This window comes from Pelodiscus sinensis, chromosome 1 (genome assembly GCF_052426305.1).
Source record: "Pelodiscus sinensis isolate ZL-2025 chromosome 1, ASM5242630v1, whole genome shotgun sequence".
In the NCBI taxonomy this organism is placed as follows: Eukaryota; Metazoa; Chordata; order Testudines; family Trionychidae; genus Pelodiscus; species Pelodiscus sinensis.
The window spans coordinates 353,441,900-353,458,292 of record NC_143052.1 but is presented as its reverse complement, the minus strand read 5'-3'; the positions used below and the strand labels follow the sequence as shown (position 1 = coordinate 353,458,292).

The 16,393-nt window shown below is 51.1% G+C and overlaps 1 protein-coding gene across 1 annotated transcript; it reads right to left on the bottom strand.

Moving 5' to 3' along the window:
* Positions 1-13,194: 13,194 nt before the first annotated feature.
* Positions 13,195-14,798, bottom strand: LOC102444669 (olfactory receptor 52B2-like). The gene has a single exon (XM_006119234.3). It carries the CDS (start codon positions 14,143-14,145, stop codon positions 13,195-13,197), a length of 951 nt encoding a protein of 316 aa, XP_006119296.3. The 5' UTR covers positions 14,146-14,798.
* Positions 14,799-16,393: the final 1,595 nt, after the last annotated feature.

Genomic DNA, 16,393 nt, shown 5'->3' with positions numbered 1-16,393 from the left:
GGGGCGCTGAGGGCTCCGCTTGGGCACTGGGCCTGTCTGGAAGCAGAGACAAGGTCTGTTCCTGCTGGGGTCCTGCCCCTCTCACACTCACTTCTCACTTCCTGCTCACGCCCTGCGCCCCTGGTGTGAGGGCTGCACTCAGAGCTAGGCAGCGCCAATCCTGAGACGGTGATAGGTACTTGTCAGGAGCTCGGAGCTTGGACAAACCAAGCCCAGAGCAGGCAGAGCCAGGCGGAGAGTCTCAGAGAGCCAAGCCCGTGAAGTAGGCATCCCTCATCTCTGGACATACCTAGGAGTGACAAGGGAACATTGAGCTACTCGAGATCTGTGAGGATTTACTGCCCCAGCTCTGGCCCTGCTCCCTGCTTTGCCACTGAGAGACGCTGAACCCCCGGGGAGCTGTAGAGCCCACGAACACAGCGACCACTCAGAGGTGCCTCAGTGCAGAAAGGGGCACTAATGGATTCGGAGCCTGGGGACACAAGACTGGGCCCAGGATCCCAGCAGTGGCCGGACCGGCCCCAGACCCGGCGGGGATAGAATCTCCCTACGCCTACGGACAGTCCCCGGCCATAGAGCCACCCAAGCGCGTTTGGCTCCATTCTACTAACCCTACTCCCCAGCCCCTGGGCCAGCAAGGCAAATGACATTCAGCCGCTCCCCGGTGGGAACTGGGCATCACCGGGCAGAGGAGCCTGCGGGCAAGTTCTAATCATTGGCTTTAATTTGTAAACTATCACACGATTCCAGTCTATAAATGAAAGATCCTGCCTGTCTGTCTGTTTCTGTCCGTCTGTCTGTCCGTGCGAACACTCCTCTGAAGTGGTAGAGCTAGGAGCACCCAGTGTGCCAGGCAACTGCGTCTTATCCTCACTTCAAAGCAAGTTCCGGGCGTGGCTGTGCAAAGAACATGGGCTGTGCCTGGAGTGGGGCTGGGTCTCAGCACACTGCACAGCAAAGAGACAGAGACACCCGTCCCCTCTCCTCTCTGTCCAGGACTGCCCAGAGTCCCCTCCTCCCACGCACTCATCAAGGACGGTGGGGGGATGAACCTCCCCTCCCACTTCTGGCTGTTCCCCCCAGCAGGGAGTGAGGGGAAAGTGGCAGAGGCGGTGGATGAAACCTCCCTCTCCCCACTGCAACTGGTGGCTGACGACTGCGGCTCTGGGCGATCCTGGAGAAGTGTCACGTTCCCCCACATCTGCCCCTGCTGGAGTTTTCTGCCCTTCGCTGCATCCCTGGTGCTGGTCATGGGACCGGGCAGCAGGCTGGACAAATCGCACCCTGCTCCAGCCCAGCCTTATTGGCGGGAGCTGCATGTTGCTCTTTGATGCTTTTAACTCACTGCCCCAGGCCAGCAGCTGGTCAGTGAGGGCTCCCTGGGGCCACAGCCAGGCCCAGCTCAGAGACGCCCGGGAGACTCTGCAAGGTAACAGCTGAGCAGGAGCCTCCGGCATGAACAACCCCCTCCATGGGCTCCTCTGGGCCCTGGAACATCTGCCGAAATGGACGAGTGCCCCAGGCAGGGACGTTCCATTGCAAACCTTGCTTGTGTGCCGGGCGCCTCCCTACTTGGGCGCCTGGAAGCCGAGTCCCTGGAGCCTTTCTCCTGGCTGCAGATGCCCTGCCGCTCACACCAGCCCTTCTCACTGCTTCAACTGTGTCCCTGGGCAGCCTTTCCCCAGCCCCCCCGGGCAGGCCCAGCTCCTGGAGCCCTGGCTCAGTATTTGGGAGCGGAGACGTCGGCTGCTCCGTAAGAATTGCACCTTCCCTCCCAGCACAGAGTAACTACAGAGCGTCCGTCTGTCCCTGCCCGTCTGTCCATGCACCCGCCCTCTCTGCCACCTCCAGCCCTGCCCCCGTGTCTGTGTCCCGGACGTTCATTCGCATTTCATAGCGGAGTCACTGGGGGCTCAGGGTAGGAAATGCTGGTGCCTCTGCCCAGAGGGAAAGGCAGGGAAACCAAGACTTGTCTCCATGGCTGATCACTCTGGTTTCCCTGGCTTTCCTTCCCCTGTGGGCACCATGCTGCCCGACCTGACCTGCCCCCTGCTCCCAGGGACACTAGGTGCCGTGACGGTTCCCCTGGACTGGGTCCTTGGCAAACTCAGGTCCCACTGATGACTCACGAGGGCACCTTTCTCAGCAGGGGGGCAGCCGTGCAGGAGACCCTCCCCCCAAACACTCACCGGTCTCCTGCCCCAGCCGGGGTTGAAGAGTCTCTGCCTGGGATCCAGGTGGGGAGCTGCAGGGGCAGGAACCGCACTGGCCGGGGCTCGGAGGCAGGGACATTTATCCTGCCTGCCTGGGAGTCCCAGCGGGGTCGGAGCCAGCAGGGAGCCCTGGGCACAGAGCAGTTTCCAGCTCAGCCGCAGGCAGGGGCAGGCTGGGATCAGGGGATTTGTGTGTTTACAGGAGTGATATTCCTGGTGTCTAGGAACGGAAACTTTGCTGGAATTTCCCCTCCAGCTCCAAGAGAGACGCAGCTGAGTCAAATGTGGCCTGAGTTTTCTTCTCTAACAGGTACCACGGAGACTTGCTGGAACAGTGACAATTTATGGAGTATTGTAATACCAAGAAACAGTGAGAGAGGATGCCCTATTGGGAGGGGAGTGAACTAGATAGGAAAGGAAACAGAGATGCTGAGCTAACATGTGTAGACCCCAAAGACTGGGAGAATAAATACTGGCAAGATATGAATAAGAGGGGATAATCGAGGTCTCTCAAAACATGAGTAACCCATATGCTTAAGCAAAATGCAGGACAATGTAGCACTTTAAAGACTAACAAGATGGTTTATTAGATGATGAGCTTTCGTGGGCCAGACCCACTTCCTCAGATCAAATAGTGGAAGAAAGTAGTCACAACCATATATACCAAAGGATACAATTAAAAAATTGAACAAATATGAAAAGGACAAATCACATTGCAGAACAGAAGGGGGATGCAGGGGGTGGGGGGTGGGAAGGGGGAGGAAGGAAGGTAAGTGTCTGTGAATTGCTGATATTAAAGGTAGGGAGAGTGGGATGTTTGTGAGTTAATGGTATTACAGGTGATAATTGGGGAAACTGTCTTGGTAATGGGTGAGAAAGTTCAAATTCTTGTTAAGTCCTTGTTGGCAAGTGTCGAATTTTAACATGAATGACAGTTCAGAGGATTCCCTTTCAAGTGCAGATGTAAAAGGTCTTTAAGACCTAACAAGGTCTCACTATTTGATCTGAGGAAGTGGGTCTGGCCCACGAAAGCTCATCATCTAATAAACCATCTTGTTAGTCTTTAAAGTGCTACATTGTCCTGCATTTTGCTTCAACTACCCCAGACTAACACGGCTACATTTCTATCACTATTCCATATGCTTAACATATGCTGCCAGCCAGCTGGCTTTATAGCTCAAGTTAGTGACTCCTACACTAAGCTATAGAAACACCAGGTTTGGATCTCGTTAGGCACTCATGGCCTGAAAGGGAGAAGTAATTAATCTCTTGCCATAAAACAAGGACAGGAATCATTAAGTTGCAGCAGGTTTAAAATAAGTGAACAGGAGTGTTTCTATACAGAATCAACAGCAAGGTTTTGTTTACACTGCAGGGTTTTGCATAAGGAGCCTTTTGCAGAAGTGTTCTTGTACAAAACGTCTTACGCAAAAGCGTGTCCAGACCTCAAAGCGCATTACAAAATGATGTGCTTTTGGCACAAGACAGCATCCACGTTACATGGATGCTCTTGTGTAAGAAGCTCTGATGGCCATTCTTTTTGTGCAAGAAACTCCTGTGGAGCATCCACACCTGCCTATCTGGGCAACAGCTATAGCACAAAAAGGAGTTATGCCTCACAGGAGGTGAATCTTCACCGCCAAAAGTGCTCTGTTGTGTTGATTGTAGATTTTCTAGCACAATAGCACCCTTGAGGTGTGGACGCTTTGCGGATTTTTGCGCAAATTTTGTTTGAAGTGGCCCGGGCCACTCCGGAATGGACAGGGCCTAAACAGGAAGGGGCGGGGCCAGTCAATCCCAGACCATGATTGGTCCGGAGCTCTGGAAGCCTCTTTGCCGCCCTTCCCATGAACACCCATGCCCTGGAAGAGGCTTGGCATGCTCCACCACCCCCAGGCCTCACATTTCCCCTTGTGCTCCCCGCTCCATTCACTCCTACAATCAGAGACTCTCTCTAGCTGGCACGTTTCTCGATGGGAGTGGGCAGGGCCCCAATCAAAACTTTCCTGCTGGGACGTGTTGGTTCCCATGGTACATGGGATGGGCGGGTGCCTCTGGGTGGAGCCAGAGCTCCTGGGCCTGAACTACGCAGCAGGAGAGTTCACTGGGTGATGGGAGACCGGGTGGTTAGTGTGAGCTCTGTGCAATTTGGAGCAGGGGTTTGATCCTAGGTCTCATGTGAGCGGCTGGAGCACTGGGCTAGGGGGTTCTCTGTGCCCCACAAGGTCAGTGTGTTCTGGGCACATCTCCACTGACCCAGGGCAAGTCGCTCCGCCGTTGTCCGGGCCCTGGGCTGAGATGCAGCAGAGTGAGGCAGGAGGCCTGTGTGAGTCCAGCATCCATCGCGTAAGGACACTAGACTGCTGGCGCTCGCCCATAACGGAGCCCAGGGCCATGGGTGCTGGCATCCAAATGGGAAATAAAAGGTTATAAAAGTCCAAACATGAGTCTCGTGGTGGATGAGCCGCAGAAGCTGGACACAAACAAGCTCCTGGCGATGGGTGTCCTGCAGAATTGGCTGGAGACATGTCAGGAGGAGACCACACCCATACAGATCCATCCCCCCACCCTGGGCAGCACGGCCTCCCGTCCTCACCTGAGGGGGGCAAGGGAAGGCAGGAACTTCCAGATTTACAGCTTCTTCCATTACTTATTTATTAGAAAAGAACAGGTTACCCAGAGGCGGATGGGGTAACAGGGCACCTTTATTGCAGATGCTCCTTCCATCTCCGATCCCACTCGCCTCGGATGCGAGTCAGTCAGGAATTTATTCAGGTTACACCCTTTTATCTTAGTTTGTAAATACCCTTATCAATTCCCTCACCCTTGAGTACCTAATTTAGGAGAGGGAATTTTTGGTGAACACCCAAAGAATGCATAATCAGAACCGTGTGCTGAACATAATGACACATGCCCCTTTTCACAGCTTTTGAACTGAGGATGGCAGGTCTCACATCACAACTCTCCTGACATCAGCAGCGTACAAGGGGTACAGGAGAAATGACCCTGACTGTATAATTCTCTGCAGATAAGGGGGTGAGGGAGATAGCACTGCTAACACCCACGCCATTCATTGAAAGGTTACATCTTGGGTGCAGTTGCATGTTCCTGTATCCCAAGCAAGCAGGGAAGGAGGAACCAAAACAAGTCTGTCACTGAATAGAAACAGCATCTGCCAGGGCTGTGCCCCTTTCTCATGGTCGCAACTACCCAGACCCCTAATTTAACCCTTGCACACCCCAGTAGAACTGGCCAGAGTTCAGCCCACGTAGCCAGAGGTAGGGAGGGGAAGAAACCACCTCACTCGTGCTCCGCGGCTCTCAGTGCCTCCCCGTGACTCTAATCGCCCAGTCCATGAAGACAGAGGATTCCTGTAGCCCGGAATCTCCTTCCTACTTCAGTTTTATAAATATTATTTTCCTTTTGGTCCCAGGTAGCTGAGTCCATGGTGGACTCTAGGGTATTAGCAAACCCGTCCTCACACAGCAGAACTGGAGGGGGCTTATCTGGCCCATGACGTTTAGGGCAAAGACCACTAAATGGCCCCTGTGAAGACAGTTGGGAGAGTAATGGGTTGGGCCCCCTCGAAATATCAGGTGATGTGCTGAGATATCAGTGAGCTGACTTTTCTGTCAGACTGGGCACCCTTTAGCCCTGGCTTGCTGAGCCGGGCTCTTCAGCCTCCTCCAGCAGCACACAGGTAGGGTCGCACCCAACTTCGGATGGAGACAAGCATGGAGATCATCTTGCGGAAGTCTCCGCTAAAGGGACAGAGCCCAGGTGCCCAACTCTCGTGGAGTGCAGAGCCAAAATTATATGAAATTCGCACCTACAGACAGTCCCCGGGTTACATGGATCTGACTTACATCGGATCCCTACTTACAAACGGGGTGAGGCAACCCCGCACTAGCTGCTTCCTCCCAGCAGACCAGGGAGATGCGAAGCTAGCGCCCCCCCCCCCCCCCAGCAGACCAGGGAGACGCGGAGCGGCTTTTCTCGGGAGACACCTCAGCTTGAGAATAAAGGACTGAGGGAAGTGAGGTGTTGGAGAATAAAACTGAGCTCTGGAAAAATGTTTGGCTAGAGTTTCCCCTACAATATGTACCAGTTCCGACTTACATACAAATTCAACTTAAGAACAAACCTACAGTCCCTATCTTGTACGTAACCTGGGGACTGCCTGTATCTCAATGTGGAGGAAGCCATGCACAACCTCCTGCTACCCCAGTTAGAAATTACAGGAGTTAGGTATCAGTATTAACAAGAAATACATTTATTAATTACAAAGACATACATTCTTAGTGGCTAAAGAGGTAGGAAACAGAACAATGTGGATTACTAAGGCACTAAAACATGGCATACAAACTAAGCTTCATTCATTAATTAAACTGGTTACAAACAATGATTCCGTAACAGAGATATTTTTTTGGTAGATTCCTTCACAGGCATAGTGTCTTTCAAGCCTGGGCTGTTTCCCACTCTGGCAATTTGTGTGCAGAGAGTGGGGGTCCACAGGAGACTTAAAAAAGACTTTGCTACTAAAGGTTTGTGTCCAAGCACCCCAAGGTTACAGATTCTCCGGCCTTGGATTGTTATCTCCACTGACACTCAAACACAAAACCCTTTAAAGAACCATGGAAGGTGCACTTGGAAAATCCTTCCTGTAAGTGACACTCAAGCTATTTTAAGTTTCTTTCTGTAAAGGCCTTGAAAACCCAGCCATTGCAATCAGCTGAAAAGGGAACTCTGATTTCTCTGAGCGGATTGGCTGCACAGTCTTACGCAGCGGCACACAGAACCTCTAGCCTTCTAGAACATGGCAACCAGATCATGTTCTGAAAAGGGTGATTAAGATTTAAGAAAGAAAAAGAAAAATAAAGAAAATGCAATGATAGAACATTGCTTGGATGCTTGGTATTACAGAATAACTGGAAAGGGGATTAAAAACACAGGCACTTGTTTCCCAGGGATTCAAGTTGGAATTTTACAATGACAGGGGGTAGTTACATGTGCTCAGCCCAGAGATGGCCAAGAAACCCCAAAATAAAGAAAATGACCTGATCTCATCTAACTAAGCTTTCCCTGTTCTACTCACATAGCTGGAGTTTCTAGACTGAGTCTTTTCTTAGGCTTGGATGTCACAACATTCTCCGTGCCTTGTTCCCTAGCTCATCACTGGTTCTTCCAGGGGCTGCTCTCCTGCCATACAAAAAGATCAGAAAGGGCTCCTGCTTCTAATTCAGAAGCCCATGTTGCATTTTCTTTGGCTCTCCTGGCCCCCTGCAATCCTACTTCCTGCTTCTTTAGCATTTTTGGGTACTCTTTAGGGATCACTGCGTATTCTTTTCACCATTAGAGTTGAGGAAATTAGGCTTCAGTCTAAACAATTAACTAATGAGATAAGACTTGAGCTATCTGAACCACCCCTCAGACCCCATTCACCTCATAGTCAAGCAGTTCTTCTCTGCAGCCCTCAGTTCCAGTCCTTTTCCTTCCAGATGATTTCAAATATTTCTTTGGATTGGGAGGAAGAGGAGACACAAACTAAAGACCTTGATTGTTTTCTACCCTCATCTTCAATAGGTTTTCCATGAATCTGGAATCCTTTTTTGATGTCCCCACCTCTCTCTACAAAAGGCCAGCCATCCAAGAAGGATGGTAGTGTCAGGTGATCAGGTCACGTGTCTCTGTAATATCTCATTGTCTGGCTTTTCCATTGTGGTAGAAGTGGGTGTCACCCAAAGGAGCACAGCAGAACTATTGGTACATGGTCAAAATTCCTAACCTGTGACACAAAAAAGAGTCATGCATAGAAATAGGACAGTCAGAGTCAGTAAACCTGTAGGGGTAAACTGAGGCAGCCCATGGTATCTTGCTGAGAACTGAGAACTCAAATCTTAAACCTGAAACCTGGGAATTAACAGGACAGGCAGCTGCCTTGATCCTGGTCTCCCTGGCAACCACATTCCAAGTGGGCCTCACTCTGATAAGACTGGTACCAGACAAACCGCGTGGGAGTTTTCACTGTCTGCTGTATTCCTAGGAAATAAGCCTGGCTCCCAGAGACTGCGCCAATCCAACGCAATATCACCCCCGCAGTAGACGCATTATATTTCCGGCCCACAAAGTGCCATCAACATGCCTTTGTTTATGGTGAGCTTATTTTGCTTGTTAGAAATAACTACTGGTATTATTGATAAGATGTTTAATTGACAATGGGCAGAGGTACTGTGTTACCTTCGTAGTTCATTGGCTTATGGGCTCATCATGTTTCCACCTCTAGACCTATCAAATCTCTTCTCCTCCGTCCTGCTGCTTATATAATGTAATGTATGTTTTGATTTAAGTAGTGCTAACCTGGTTAACCCCTGGGTGTACAATAAATCCTCAGCTTGTTTTCACCTGCATCCAGTGTGTCTGGAATTATTCCCTTCAGTTTGGGGGCTCATCCGGTATCCAGACTTGTCAGCTGATTGGGAATCAGAGACTGATACCCAAAGAGAGGTGAGTATGTTTATTTACCACCTCATTTGGCCAGGGTTTGAAGTCTCTCATTCCCTTCAGACACATCCTGGATCCATTCCCGTTTGAGGCACGAGACACCTGGATGTGTGTGAACCAAGCATAAGAGGCAGGCCTGAAAGGGGGGGGGGGACTGTGTGGGAGTAAGCAGAAGAGGGCAGTATATTGTTTGGGCTAAGGGGCTGTTATGGAGGGACTGGATAAGCCACCAGGGAGTTACTGAGTTATACGTTAAGTTCAGAATTGACTGGGTATGCCACGCGGCAGGCAGTACAAACTGGTGGTCCACTCCCTCATTCCATGTAACATTGCAAGACCTGCTGGAAGCCCCACAACAGAAACATGATGTATACACCCTCGAACAGTGCAAATCCCCAACCCAGCCGGCAGTGGAAGGGTGCCTGAAGGCACAAGGACCGTGCAGTATAAGCTGTATATGGAATTGTAGGAGGGAAAGGCTGACCCACGGTCGTGCCCTTCAGGACATGACAACCAAGGGGGATCATTCATCCCTTGGTGGGAACGGCAAAGCTGTGTGCAGAGAGAAGGGAGGGAGAGATTCCCTGGTGAGTGGGGTGTCAGTGTCTGTGACATCCAAGGAAGGAAAGCTGCGTGCAACCTCCATAAAACCCAAAACCCCAACGCTTGATCTGGGGGCTTGTGCCCACGAACCAAGTTTGGAGAAGAAAAGGAAAGAAGAGGAGAAGAGAGAAATAAAGGAAGAAGGGATTGAGGGCTAAGCGCGACAGAAGTCATGACATCGCAGAGAAAAGGGGGAGCTAGCCCACGGGAACATCAAGGCTACAAGCAAGCACCAGAGAAGGATTTGATCAAGTGGGGGACTGAAAAGGAAAGTGGAAACACCAAGAAAGTAGCAATGACATGGTTACAAACCCTCACATTAAAAGAGAAAGAAATTAAAGCCCTGAGGGATGAGATTGAAGCTCAGAAGAGCAAAAATCTGCCCCGCAGTGAGGAATGTAACTTAGGGTGTGTCTAGACTACAGAGTTTTTTCGACAAAAGTGGACTTTTGTTGACAAAACCATACTTGCGTCTACACTACTGCTGAGTTCTGTCGACAGAAGGTGTTATTGCATCTAGGGTTGTGTCTAGACTACAGGGTTTTGTCGACAAAGCGGCTTGCTTTGTCAACAGAACTGAATGTGGTCTAGACGCTCTTTGTCGACAGAAGCTTTGTCGACAGTATCTGTCGACAAAACTTCTGTCGACAAAAGCCTGTAGTCTAGACGTACCCTTACAAGCTGCAGCACCTCTGTGCCAAGAGAATGCATTAGAAGGGGGAGAAAAGGATTTCTCAGCTGGCACACCCTTACCAACTGCACTGCCTCTCCCAAACCTAGGGGGGAATTTGGCACAACATTACCCCCTCTAGCCCTCTCTTTGCTCAGCCCCATACGGGACACAACCACACATTACACAGAGAGAGAAGGCACAGATGATTGTCCTCGTTTCCATTTTTTATAGGATTCCTTTTTTTACTTCCATGATCTAAAAATGAAAAAGGAGTCCTATAAAAATGGAAAGTAGGACAAATTACAAAGGATGAATATAAGCAAACAACACAGGAATGCAGGGGCAAGATTAGAAAAGCAAATGCACAAAATGAGCTCAAACTAGCTACAGGAATAAAGGGAAACAAGAAGACTTGTTTGGATTGTTAATTAACAGGACTACATTAAAGGAATTAAAAGAGCAGCATTGAAGAATAGGGCAAGCTTTAGCCACCACTATCGAGGAATTGTAACAGACCTATTGGATGACTGAGTTCATCCAACCCTCATGGAAGTGGTGAGTCCCCACCTCCCCCGTACCCATTCATGGGAGTGGGGAGGTAGAGAATCCATGAGAATCCAGAGGCCCACCTGGACAGGCCATAGTTTAACCTTTTGCTTTTTGGACCCTCTGGGTATTCCTCACTCACAATGAGCCCGAATAGTAACCTCCCTGCCTGTACCAAAGCAGGGGCATATAATTAAAACAGGGCATCGCTTATTCTGAAGGTCTCCCTGTACCCTAGGGACTGTTGCACCCACTCTGATAAGGAAATCGTATGTGCCTGCCCATATAACATCATGGCGATTCTGTCTAGGTTTGAAGTGGTCATCACAGAGAAATAAATGCACACTGAACTGGCGCAAATGAAAGGTACCTACTGGTGTTTGACTACCTAGACAGATCACTCCATTGAACTAAATGGAAGGTCCTGCCCCTTGCCATATCCATCCGTGTGCACAATGGTCCCTTGCCAGGAGATCCTGACCGTTGATGGGCCGCGGCTCTACTGCACTTTTGCAATGACGGGTAATCTAACATGGGATCTTGAGTGGCATGGTGGAAGTAAGTACCTAGAGGAGGGTCTACTGGAGTTGGTGACCAATGCCCAAAGGCATATCGGGGTCGGCCGAATGAGGTAAACACAGATAGGGAAAACTGTGGACCATACCAGAACACACTACTCTGCGGCACTCAACCAGGCAGTAAAAGTCAAGTCTATAATCATGGGCAGCACCTTTACTAGTAACGAAATACCTTGGGGAAGGATTTGTGTAGTGTTTTGCCAAATTATGTGGGAAGTTTCAATTATAACATTCATGACAGTGCTGGTGCTGTACCGGCGCTTCCAAAGTCAATTAAAAACCTTAAAACTGTTGTACTTAACCTGGCGGGTTAGAAAACCCTAAGGTTAAGAGGCGAGAATTGAAGCAGCCCATGGTATCATGCTGAGAACTGAGAACTCAAATCTTAAATCTGAGACTGGGAATTAACAGCACGGGCAGCTGCCATGACCCTGGTCTCCCTGGCAACCACATTTCAAGAGTGCCTCACTCTGATAAGAGTGGTACCAGACAAATTGCATGGAAGTTTTCACTCTCTTCTTTATTCCTAGGAAATAAGCTTGGCTCCTAGGGACTGTGCCAACACAAGGCAATATCACCCCTGCAATAGATGCATTATATTTCTGGCCGACATTTTATTTTAGCTTATGTTAGAAATAACTACCGGTATTATTGATAAGATGTTTAATTGACGATGTGCGGAGGTACTGTGTAATCTTCGTAGTTCATTGGCTTATGTGCTCATCATGTTTCCGCCGCTAGACCTATCAAATCATTTCCCCTCCGTCCATCTGCTGCCTAGATAATCTAATGTATGTTTTGATTTACCCAAGTTAACCCCTGGGTGGTACTCCACCAGCGCTGGTGTACAATAAAACCTCAGCTTGTTTTCAGCTGCATCCAGTGTATCTGGAATTATTCCCTACAAAACCGTAACTCATGGGAGGGATCATTGGGAAAGTTATCTAGCATAAAGCATATGAGAAATACAGAATATGGAAATTTACACCCAGACAGAAAGCTGGGCTGCGACCAGGTTTTCCAGTCATGAGGCAATTCACTGCTCTACAGAAATGATCAGGCGAACAGAAGTCCATGCACATAGGACAGTGGGATGACCCTGTGGAAGAATGTCATGTCCTGGAACCCTCACAGTAGTGACAATACGTACAACTTGGATCATAACTAGTCATCACTTTTGCAAATCTGCTAGAACCATTACAAATCTAACAATTAGCAGCAGAAGATTCCATGGGGCTGTTTGGGGCCCAATGTTGAGAGATAAACCAAAATGTTGCACTTACGTTGTGGAAAGAAATGCACTGAAACAAAAGGCAGGAAACTGAAAATGGGGGCAAGAGAGGTTTTTTCCCCTTACAGAATACAATTAGCCATTGGAACTCACAGCCATATGGTGAGCAGGATACAAAAGAAATTGGTGATCAATACAGATGAGAGTAGCCATACGTACAGTAACAAAGGCTAAAACTTTCCTGGTCCTGAATATAAGCCAACTCTCTTGAGGTTTAGGCGGAAACTTTCCCTTGCACAGGATAACGGTGTACACCTCTCTGGGATTTCCTCTAAGCAGCCAGAAGTGGTTACTAGAGACAGAATACGGGTAATATAGACGAGGGCTATGTTCAAGCCTGGCTAGTCCCACATCCCTAAATATGTACCAGACAAAATTATTGCTTAACTGATGGTATTTTTCATCGCCAGAACATGGGAGGTGGTGGAACACTCCACAGCATGCAGAGATGTTCCTTGCCAAACCAGGGGTGAGAGTAAGTCACTTGTTAGTATCTTATTGCCTCTCAGGCCAGCATAAAATGGGCAGCATGAGAAGTCACCACCCCTGTGGACTTCCTCTAAGACTAGTGAAGTCTCCCTCTTTTGGGAGTATCATTAAAATGGGTCCCAAGGCAAAAAATTCATGATTCTCGAAGCCACATTGAGCCATGGCCCTGGATTTGAAATGAAATATGTCAGGAGCTGAAAATGTCTGTTCTGATACAAGGAGCTAACATGTTAATGTCCATTTCTTGCCCTCTCCTTGCAGTATGGAAGACCCCAACAAGCAAATCGCATGGCACTGGACTCAGAACCATTTCCCTGTCTGAGACAAAACACAGATCATTTGTTCCCACAGCTGCTTGGTTTTCATCGCATAAACAACAGGGTTTAGCACGGGGGCGACGAGCACGTAGAGATTGGCCAGCAGGATGTGAATGTGTTGAGGGATATTGTGGCCAAAAGCATGGGTTAGGAGAGTGAAAAAGGCTGGGATGTAAAATAAGAGGATGATACAGACGTGGGAGCCACAGGTGCTGAGAGCCTTGAGCCGGGCATCGTTGGTGGGCAGCTTGAAGACAGCCCTGAGGATCAGCACGTAAGACACGGCGATGAACACAACTTCGACTACAATGGTTAAGAGAACCACTGAAAAGCCAAACCAGATATTGAGGGTTATGTCCGCACAGGCCAGCCTGGCCACCCCGATGGACTCACAGTACGAGTGCAGGATGACGTTGCTGGCGCAGAAGGGCAGCCGATTGAGGAGAAAGACAACACAAACAACAATACAAAAGCTTTTGATAACAATGGCGGTGCCTATTTTCCCGATGTTTGCATTGGTGAGGACAGTCGTGTACCTCAGGGGGTCGCAGATGGCGACGTACCGATCGAACCCCATGGCCAGTAGGATGTCCGACTCGGTGGCAAGTCCAAAGCGAACAAAGAACATCTGGATGAGGCAGGCACTGAAGGAAATGGCCTTGGGTCCAAACCAGAAGATGGCCAGCGTGTTGGGAACAGTAGATGTAGATAATATTAAATCAGCCACCGCCAGCATGGAGAGGAAAATGAACATGGGCTCGTGTAGCCTGCGCTGGGTGGCGATGAGCAGGAGGAGACCACAGTTCCCCACAACAGCCGCCATGTACATCAGCGTGAAGGGGATGGAGATCCAGGGGTGCCAGGGCTCCAGGCCCGGGATGCCGACCAGGACGAAGCTGAGGTGACTGAACGTTGTGCTGTTGGGCACGGTCATGGGGCGCTGAGGGCTCCACTTGGGTGCCGGGCCCGGCTGGAAGCAGAGACAAGATCAGTGCCTGCTGGGCTCCCGCCTCTTCACATTCACTTCTCACTTCCCGCTCACGCCCTGCACACCTGGGCCTCAGAGCTGCACTCAGAGCTGTGCAGGGCAGAGTCGGAGCTGGTGACAGGGACCTGTCAGGAGCTCAGATATCACAGGTGACCACTCTACAATCCAGCCACAGAGCAGGCAGGGCCAGGCAGAGAGTCTCAGAGAGCCCAGCCTGTGAAGCCGGCCTCCCTCAGCTCCGGGACACACCCAGAAGCAACAAGGGACTGTTTAGCTTCTTGAGCTCCATGGTGATTTATTTCCCCAGCTCTGGCCCTGCTCCCTGCTTTGCCCCTGAGAGAAGCTGAACCCCCATGGGGAGGTGCAGAGCCCACGGACACAGCGGCCACTCAGAGGTGCCTCAGTGCAGGAAGGGACACTAATGGATTCGGAGCCTGGGGACACAGGACTGGGCCCAGGATCCCAGCGGTGGCTTGACCAGCACCAGACATGGTGAGGATAGAATCTTCCTGCACCTACGGACAGTCCCCGGCCATAGAGCCATCCGAGTGTGTTTGGCCCCAGCTCCAGAGTGGGGTTCCTGTTCACCTAACCCCTGAGTCCTTGTCACGCCCAGCGCCCCAGCTCTTCCCACAGGGCTGTTTGGCCAGCAGGGGGGATCCATCATACAAACCCTGCACCCAGCCCATAGGCCATCATGGCAAACAAAATTCAGCCTCTCCTCGGTGGGAACTGGGCATCACCAGGCAGAGGAGCCTGCGGGCATGTTCTAATCTTCAGCTTCAATTAGTAAATTATTATGCGATTCCACCCGATATTTGGGAGTGTCGGCCTGTCTGTCTCTGTGTGTCTGTCTGTCTGTCCGTTCTGGTACCCCTCTGAAGCAGTAAGAACCAGGGACACCTAATTTCCTCGGCAGCTACTTATTCTAAATTCAAAGCAAGGTCAGTGCTTGTCTGTGCCAACAACATGGGCTGAGCCTGGAGTGGGAGTGGGTCTGAGCACACCGCACAGGAAAGAGAGAGACAAACCCGTCCCCTCTCCCCCCTGCCTGGGACTGCCCGGAGTCCCCTCCCCCCAAGCACATTCGGGGGCTGACGCATCCCTCCCAGTTCCCACTGCTGGCTGGTCTCCCTTGCAGGCAGTGAGGGGAAAGTGACAGAGGCAGCAGGATGTGCAGTCGGCTGCCTTACGCATTGTGGTTGGGAGCGCAGAGGGGGATGGACGGACCAGGACCTGCCCCAGCCGGGGCACATGAATCCCTCCCTGGCGGTGCCTGGCGGATTGAGGCAGCCATGGAGGGGTGCTTCGTGCATGCCTCCAGCTGCAGCAGTGGGAAAAGCCTGGGGGAGCCCTGAGAAACCTGAACCCCTCCTGCTCAGCCCAGCCCAGGCTAGGGCCGTGGCACATTTTATTTTTCAAATTCACACAGTACGGGAGTGTCAGCCCCGAGCAAGGCCAAGTCCCCTCCCAGCGGCACCGGAAGGCCCTGAGGAGAGATGAAACCTCCCTCTCCCCATAGCTGCCCGTGGCTGACGACTGCAGATCTGGGCAATCCTGGAGAAGTGTCACGTTCCCCACATCTGCCCCTGCTGAAGTTTCCTGTCCTTCCCTGCAGTCCTGGATCTGCTCCCAGGGGCGGGGGGCAGGCTGGTCAAACCGGACCCTGCTCCGGCCTAGGCTGGAAGGCCCCATTGGTGGGAGCTGCACGTTGCTCTTTGCTGTTTTAACTCACTGCCCCAGGCCAGCAGCTGGTCAGTGAGGGCTCCCTGGGGGCCCAGCCAGGCCCAGCTCGGAGACGCCCGGGAGATTCTCCAGGGTAACAGCTGAGCAGAAGCCTCTGTCACCAATGACCCCCCATGGGTTCCTCTGGGCCCTGGAACGTCTGCTGGGAGCGGAAATGGCCGAGTGCCCCAGGCAGGGACGTTCCATTGCAAAGCCTGTCTGGGCACCGGGCGCCTCCCTGCCTGACAGCCTGATAGCAGAGAACCGGGGACGTTTCTCCTGGCTGCAGAATCCCTGCCGCTCACCCCAGCCCTTCTCACTGCTTTGGATGTATCCCTGGGCAGCCTTTCCCGAGGCTCCCCAGGCAGGCCAACCCCTGCAGCCCTGACACAGACATTGGGAGCAGAGACTTCGGCTGCTTCATGAGAATTGCACCTTCCCTCCCAGCACAGAGTAACTACAGAGCGTC